The sequence below is a fragment of the Emydura macquarii genome, unplaced genomic scaffold (assembly GCF_026122565.2).
Source record: "Emydura macquarii macquarii isolate MOO-44397 ecotype Brisbane River unplaced genomic scaffold, CSIRO-AGI_Emac_v2 contig_746, whole genome shotgun sequence".
NCBI classification, from domain to species: domain Eukaryota; kingdom Metazoa; phylum Chordata; order Testudines; family Chelidae; genus Emydura; species Emydura macquarii.
Genome location: NW_027130883.1, coordinates 1,074,226 through 1,082,187, shown reverse-complemented (window position 1 = coordinate 1,082,187; position 7,962 = coordinate 1,074,226). Strand labels below are relative to the sequence as shown.

The window sequence follows — 7,962 nt, the reverse complement described above, 5'->3', positions numbered from 1 at the left end:
TTCCATTCTTAGGGTATGTCTACACTGCAGAGTGAAGTCAACTTATTTGAAGTCGAATTTCACCCACCAATTTTTAGAAGTTGCTGGACCATGTCCACACCACGTTCTTTGCGCCGGGCTCATGCATCCACACTCGCCACGCTTGAGTGCACTGTGGGTTGCTATCCCACAGTGCAACTAGCCACAGTGGCTGTTGGGACGACTTTCATCGTCCCATGATGCATCGCTCCTTCCCTCTCCCTTCTTCCCCGAAACAAACAGGAAACCGATTTTTGTGCCATTTGTTTATGCCGCGTTCTCGCCATTTCTGTGGAGACAGGGAGCCAGCTCAACTCAGCACTATTATTGTGAGCCTCACAAATACATCGTGGCTTATCCTGGAGTATTTTCAAATGAGAGCGAGAACCCAAAGCACAGACAACAGCGATGTCACCGAGGCTGCCCTGCTACAAGACATCGAGAGGAACAATTCCTGATTGCTGCAGACCGTAATGCATCATCTGCAGTCCATGGAGCGCCGGTTCTGGTCCTGGGAAACAAGTGCAGACTGGTGGGACCACATCGTTATGCAGCTGTGGGATGATGACCAGTGGCTGCAAAACTTTTGAATGCGAAAGGGCACATTCCTTGAACTGTGCTTGGAGCTGGCCCTGTCCCTGAAGCGCGTGAACACTCGCTTGAGACCAGCTCTGACGGTGGAGAATAGAGTCGCCATTGCTCTGTGGAAGCTGGCAACCCCCTGACTGTTACCGCTCGGTTGGGAATCAATTAGGAGTTGGTAAATCTACAGTGGGCATAGCCGTGAATCAAGCAGAGCCATAAGTAGACTTCTGCTATGAAGGCTAGTGACTTTGGGAAATGTGCAGGAAATAGTGGACGGGTTTGCCGCGATGGGCATCCCAAACTGCGAGGGGGCCATTGATGGGACACACATCCCTATCTTAGCACCTGTCCATCTAGCAACCGAGTACATAAACCGCAAGGGGTATTTTTCCATGGTCCTGCAGGGCCTTGTGGCTCACAGGGGTTGTTTCACCGACATCTATGTGGGGTGGTCTGGGAAGGTGCATGACACGCGCGTATTTCGGTATTCAGGGCTGTTCTCTAACATGCAGGCAGGCACTTTCTTCCCTGACCAAAAAATTCACATCGGGGGTGTGGAAATGCCAATAGTGATCCTGGGGGATCCCGCTTACCCCTTGCTCCCTTGGCTAATGAAGCCATACACCGGCACCTGGACAGCGACAAGGAGTGTTTTAATAACAGGTTAAGCACTTGCAGAATGGTTGTAGAATGTGCCTTTGGGCGTTTAAAGGGTAGATGGAGGAATCTGCTCACTAGGCTGGACATGAATGAAAAGAACCTCCCGTCAGTGATATCTGCGTGCTGTGTTCTTCATAATGTGTGTGAAGCGAAGGGGGAAAGGCTCCCCCAGGGTTGGGCTGTGGAGGCAGAAAGACTGGCCTCCAATTATGAGCAGCCAGATGCCAGCAATACGCTGAGAGCTAAGCACGGAGCTCTTTGCATAAGGGAAGCTTTGAAAACCAGGTTCTGCAACGAGATGCAGGAGTGATTTCTGTTCCTGTATGTTATTTGCCTTTGCTCAACATCCCCCCCGTCGATATCAGCACCCTCCAAATCCCTCCCAAACAAAACATGATTTAATAGAGAGACGTGTTGAAATGATGCAAACTTTTATTTATGAACATTCAAGTCGTGAGGGTGCGGGGGGGGAGGGGTGTGAGGGTAGTGTTCATTCACAGTCTCAAGGGGTAGCGTGGTTTCATGCAGGTTGGCTGTCAGTGGTGCCGCTGCTGCTTTCTGCTCGCCTCCACCGTGAGCAAGGTAGCAAATGCACAGGTGGAGGAGTGTTCTGGAGGGGCCACAGCGGGACTCTGTCCAGCCTCCACTCCTTCTGAAGCTCCATAAGCCGCCAGAGCATGTGTGCCTGGTCGTGCATGATTCGCAGCATCTCCTGTGTGGTACTGCGATCACACTCCTGCATTGCCCTGCGACTCTCCCTGTCCATGTCCATATTCTGGGACAAGGTCAGCCACCACGCTCGGAGCTCTGTGTCTGCGGCCACGGAGGCATTCATGAGCTCGCCAAACATGTCGTCTCTTGATTTTTTTTTCCTCTTTCTAATCTGCGATAGTCTTTCTAGATGGTTGGGCCCAGGCTGAGGTGTCTATAGAATGAAAAGAAATGCACAAGGTTGCCATTGTTAGCAGACCCAGGAAATGAAACAACTGCAACAATGTATAAAACACTCCCCTTGCAGTGCACAAGGCAAACCCAGACCCTCATTCCATTCCTAACGTCCCAGAAGGGCCGGCTCGCTGTGCGTGACAGAGATGGTAAGCCAGGGGCACCTCACTGTGCTGTACAGAGGATTAATGATCTTTAGAAAGCTCGTTTCCAATGCCCTGTATTAGAGGGGTGCCTGGGCAACATGGCTTAATTTGGATGTCCGTTTTGCCACGAGGTGGCCGCAGGGAATCTGAGGACAGTGCGGGTGGGTGGGGGTGGGGAAGGGGTTAATAGTCTCTTCTGAAACCAAATCAAATTAATCAAAGTGACTTGGGAGGACACTACCATGGGGAATACAGAGGTACAGGGTACCTGCAGTACAGCTCGGGTATTTTAAACTTGCGCCGTCTTCCCCAGGTGACCATGAGCGATATCAGTCTCCTGAGGGTAACGCACGAGGAAAGGGAAGATTTGCTGCACGCTGTGGGGTACCGGCCTGGCCCTTATGCCGCTATGCTGTGTTCTGCCATGATGCTGGCTCCCTTGACTGCAGTGTGGCACGGCAGAGTATCCTAGCGGGGAGGAAGGAACAAGGCTGCCCTCCCCCGAAACCTTGTGCAAAGGATAACAGATTACCCACAGGAAAGTTTCCTTGAGATATCAACTGATGATTCTCGGAGCATATCTCATCACATCAATAATCTGTTCCGGGGGTAACCCCCACTAAAGTCTGCTAAGCACATGAAATCCCCTCCCTGAATCCCCCCACCCCCCCGTGAGCTGAGCCATAACGGACTTCTCGCCCCAAAGACAGACGAGATCTAAGACCTCTGGTCGTCTCCATGTCCAGACTCCGTAGGCTAAGGCTCAGAGGTATTATTGCAGAAAGGTCCAGGTGCCACGTGCCATATTTTACCCATCCCCCGGCTCTGGCTCAGCCAGCCAAGCTCCCATGCTGCTCTACCTGGATCTCCTACAGCCTATCTGGGCAGCAAGCAACGGGTCAGCCCCAGCTCCTCATGGACATTCCCTGCCATGGGCAGGCAGCCAGCAGGTGCCAGGGGCAGGGACAGCCCTGCTCAGAGCACACCTAGCTCACAGCACAGCCGCCCCGGGGGCTGCAGAGGAGGCAGCAGGAGCGGTGGGAAGGTGACAACACCGACTGCCTCAGTGTGCATCTGGGAGAGTGACATGGGAGACACCACGCGTCCATGGATTTTATCCTGGGTCATAAATTCCAATTATAAAACTAAAAGCTTATATTACTTGTAGCCCATAAAACACCAAAAACAATAAAAAGTCCTTAGTTAATTTTGTATCTCAAAATAAGCCAGGCCCAGCCCCAGGAAGGCCTTGTCCTCCTGAAGAAAAACAGATGTTCTGAACTTGCAGGAGGTGAAACCCAGGGAGAACAAGGCAATTTGTGGTGGTCACCCATTTTAGCAGGTCTGGTGCTAGGCTCTGGGGGCTGACTTTGTATCTCCACCGCTAACTTGGGGCTGCTACACACTGCCTTATCTTCATTAAGATTTTACCCCGTCTTAGCTAACTCTGGTGAAGAACACACCTTGTTTTCCTAGTGAAGAGCAGGCAGAAGAGACTCAGCCCAAGTCTGGCCACTGAGACCTCAGTGGGGAGAGGGTGTCCCTGACGGCTTCAACCTAGGAGACAGGGAAAAGACTGCGGGGAGGGAGGGGGCATCAGCTGCTGCTGGGATCTCTGCTGCCCTGGGTCTGGATTTGTGAGCTGAGGCACACGGGGGCTCATCCTCCCCCGTTCCCAGCCCCCTTCGGGGCTCACATAACATAGAAGTACATGCAAGGGTAAATTTGTCAGAGATTCAGGCACAATCAAGGGGCTGGGACCCTGCTTTGAGGGCATAGGGGAGGGGAGTGTGGAAGACTCCCCCAGTTTATACGTCTCCTGCTTCACAGCAGCAGAGCGGGAAGGGGCATCTCCCACCGCCGGAGCTGTGACATCCCAGAAAGAAGGCAGAAGGGAGGAGTGAGAACGTCCCTTTTCCAAGGGGCATGTTGGACGTCGGCAGCACGCCATGGCAGCCCTAGAGCAATGGTCCGCATTCCCCAGAAGGGAGTGGTTTGATACCTGGCTGATCACAGACATGCCTGGTGCAGTTCCACAGAAATCAGAGGTGAGATTTGGCACATTAAACACTTGGGTTCTTTCCCTCCCTCCCCCCCCTCGGTTCCATGGAACAGGATTTCACGGCATCTGCCGGACACCTCCAGAGCAAATGGGACACAGCTCGCCCCTTCCGCACCCACAGCAGATGCCCAGGGGCAGGGGCTCAGCTGCAGTCCAGGCACTGGGGCCACTGTGCTCATGGACTCGTGGTGTCTCCCGTGTCACTCTCCCAGATGCACACTGAGGCAGTCGATGGTGTGGCCTTCCCACCGCTCCTGCTGCCTCCTCTGCAGGTCCCGGGGCGGCTGTGCTGTGAGCTAGGTGTGCTCTGAGCAGGTCTGTCCCTGCCCCTGGCCCCTGCTGGCTGCCTGCTGCATGGCAGGGCAGGGCCGTGAGGAGCTGGGGCTGACCCGTTGCTTGCTGCTCGGTCGGGCTGTGAGAGCCCCAGGGAGAGCAGGACGGGAGCTCGGCTGGCTGGGCCTCAGGCGGGGGCTGGGTAACATGTGGCACGTGGCCCCGCAACCTTTCTGCAGTAATACCTCTGGTCTGGGCCTAGGGAGGTCAGACCCCGCCGGGCTAGCTCACAGGGTTCCAAACTGGGGACCCCATGAGGGGATCGTAGCCCCTCTTCCTTTCCCCTCAGGGCTGCTCAGGGAACCTTGGAAGCATGCGCAGAACATGAACTGCTGCCTCTATCTGCGGCCAGCCTGCGGCAATAGCTCCACTCGGCATGGCCCATGGATCCCAACCCAGGCCTGGGGGCTCTGCCAGTCTGTGCTCTCCCAGGTTGGTAGTGTGCCCCCAGGCCAGAGAACTCAGCCTTTCCCCATGCAGGCACCATTCTCTGCAGACCAGTGCCTGGCAGGGCACCGCGGTCGTTAGCCTCCCAGCCTGCTATGGAAAAGGCTGAGAAATGCGGGGTGAGATTATCGTCCCCAGAGACTGCAAATGTCTGGAGAAGAGCCGCAGAGATGGTGGGAGGAGATGGTGTGTTTTACCTGAGGCAAGAGTCAGCCAAGGTGAGGGTCTGATCTTCCACCATGCTGAGCACCCAACGCTCTGGGGATAGTTCATGGGAGCTGTGGATAATCTGCCCCTGGAGGTTATCTAGCCCCACAGGGAACAGAGGGCACACGAGTGGGGCACACGCACATAGGAAAGTGTCATAACAATGACCATCTCCCCCTCTTTCTTCAGCTCAGGCACCGATTCCTGTGTCCATCACTGAGGACCCTCGGTGGGTGGGACATGGGCCATCTGCCAGGGAAGCCCCGAGTCACAGGCCAGGCCCTGTGATGTGACAGGAGGTCTCAGCTGGTGCATCTGAGCCCTTCTCCCAGCCCCCTGGTGTAATGGCTCTGGTGTGGCTGGACTCCCTTCGGTTCCCTCACACCTGCTCTTATCCCCGGTGAACCCGGCCCCGCGGTGCAAAGTGACTCCGCTGCCTGCTGTGGTGCTGGCTGGTGGAGCAGGAGCAGATGTGCTCATCGTGACAGACACAAGCAGGTGAATTTTATACCCTCTACTGAACATCTCCTCTGCCCTCGCCATCCCCCTCCCCACGGGCACTGAAAGCTATGGCCTGGCGCTGTACCTCTCATGGGCTGAATCATGGCAGGAGACTGGAGTCAGGTCCCGCAGCAGGCCTCACGCCTGCTCCATCAGCTCAGGCCATGCAGGCTTCTGCTGCTCCATCACCCAGACACCCCAGTGGCAGTCCCCACAGATGCCCAGTGAGGCGTGTGTTACATGGCCCAGCGGCTAGGGTGATCAGATAGCAAGTGTGAAAAATCGGAACGGGCTACGGGGTAATAGGCGCCTATATAAGACAAAGCCCTGAAAATTGGGACTGTCCCTATAAAACCAGCACATCTGGTCACCCTACCAGCAGCCTGCATCCCGCTAGCCATCAAAACGCCCCGAGAGAGGCTGTTTGGAGGGAGTGTGAGCGGCTATCACCTGAACTAGCAACTCTGTGAGCTCAGAGTCCATAGCAGTCACAGGAGGGATGAGGAGGAGACTTTCTATGTGGAGAAAGAGATATGGGGGGTGTCTGTGTAACACCCAGCGCGATGGGGGGCCCAGTCTCAGTTGGGGTCCGTGCAGTGCCTGGCACAATGGGTCCTGATCTCAGCTGGGAAAGGGCACTCTCTCTCCCTCGGTGTGCGCAGCACTCAGCCCAGTGGGGCCCCAATCTAGGTGCTATTTCAATACACCTAAGAACAGAATGCATTGGTCTGAGCTAAGGGGATGCAGCACGTGCTCCATCCAAAATGTTGTCAAGTTTAACATTTCAGCGTGTCCCTGGTTCACCACCTGGGCAGCAGAGGAAATCCATGGAGCTGGGATGGATTTATCCTGGGTGCTCGGCGGGTGTTATTTATAGAGAATTGCTTGGAGAATCACCCTGTGCTGGTTCTCTACAGAGCCAAGGAATTGTACAGTTCTTGACAGAGGTCTGAGAGCATTGCTGCTCAAACAGGAGCGGAATCTGTGCCCGCCTGAGGAGAGGTCTGGAGAAGGGCTTTGTTTGTACAAGGACATGATGAGTTCTGATGAAACACTCTCCAGGGCGTGAAGGCATCTGGTCCCTCCTCTTTCCTAGGAAGCCCAGCCCATGCCCTGAACTTCCCCTAGTCTAGTGAACCTCATCCCCTTGGCCCAAAGGAGCCTATATAAGTGCAGTCTGGCTGCTGGGGAAAAACATTTCCAACCTGAGCATCTAGTGACGCTGAACTCTGAGTGAAGGCGAAACAGCATGGCAAATTCTATCACATTCCACACAGTCCAGTCCAAAGCTGTGACGTTCTCTGAAGATCAGCCAGATATCTCTGACTTCACTGTGTCCACTGTCAATAAGATCACTGTGGCGGGAGACCCCTGGGTCATATTTGACACTTCCAATTATGGAGGGGACTTCTACATCTTAAAGAGAGGACAGTTGTCATTCCCCAATCCGATCAAAGGTGGGATCATCCAATCTATGCGCAGGATCAAGGGGGGAATCGGCAGTTCCCAAGTCAACTTTTATCCTCAGCCTTTTTACAAGGGCCCAGCAGTGTCATTTGATAGTGATCAATCTCAGCTAGATAAAAGTTTCTTTTCTCTCCAAGTTGATAAGGGAGCTGTGGTCTTCTATGATGAGGAACAGTTTGGAGGAGAGAACAGGATCCTGCTGAATGGAGACAAGGTGGAGAATTTCACTGCTGTGAAGTTAACCTATATTGGCAGGTCAATGAAGATTGCCAAGTATGGGAATTAGAAATTAAAATGGGTGAGAGCGTTCCTCCTCCCTGCACACAAGAGGAACATCTCCAGGTCCACACCTGCTCCCGGGAAGAGGAGTCACTCCAAGGCCTGCTGATGATTGGCGCTGATTGCAGACGTTCCCCTGCCTGACCCTGCGACCCTCCCTGAGCACCGACCCTGTGAGTAACAGGCACAGAATCAACCCAGCTGAGCTGATGGGAGGAAGGAAGAACCTGTTCCAGTGACTGTCCCCGGACAGCCAGACCCAGGGTCCCAAAGAAGATCCATGGATTGGAAACACCTCACCACTGCGGCACT

The 7,962-nt window shown here is 54.3% G+C and overlaps 1 protein-coding gene across 1 annotated transcript; it reads left to right on the top strand.

Annotated features, from left to right (window-relative positions):
* The first annotated feature begins 7,153 nt into the window (after nt 1-7,153).
* LOC137149446 (gamma-crystallin D-like) lies at nt 7,154-7,657 on the top strand. The gene has a single exon (XM_067542963.1). The coding sequence runs from the start codon at nt 7,154-7,156 to the stop codon at nt 7,655-7,657; it is 504 nt and encodes a 167-aa protein (XP_067399064.1).
* Nucleotides 7,658-7,962: the final 305 nt, after the last annotated feature.

Excerpts from the sequence above, each read along its gene's own strand:
- LOC137149446 (XM_067542963.1), top strand. The coding sequence starts at position 7,154 with ATGGCAAATTCTATCACATTCCACACAGTCCAGTCCAAAGCTGTGACG.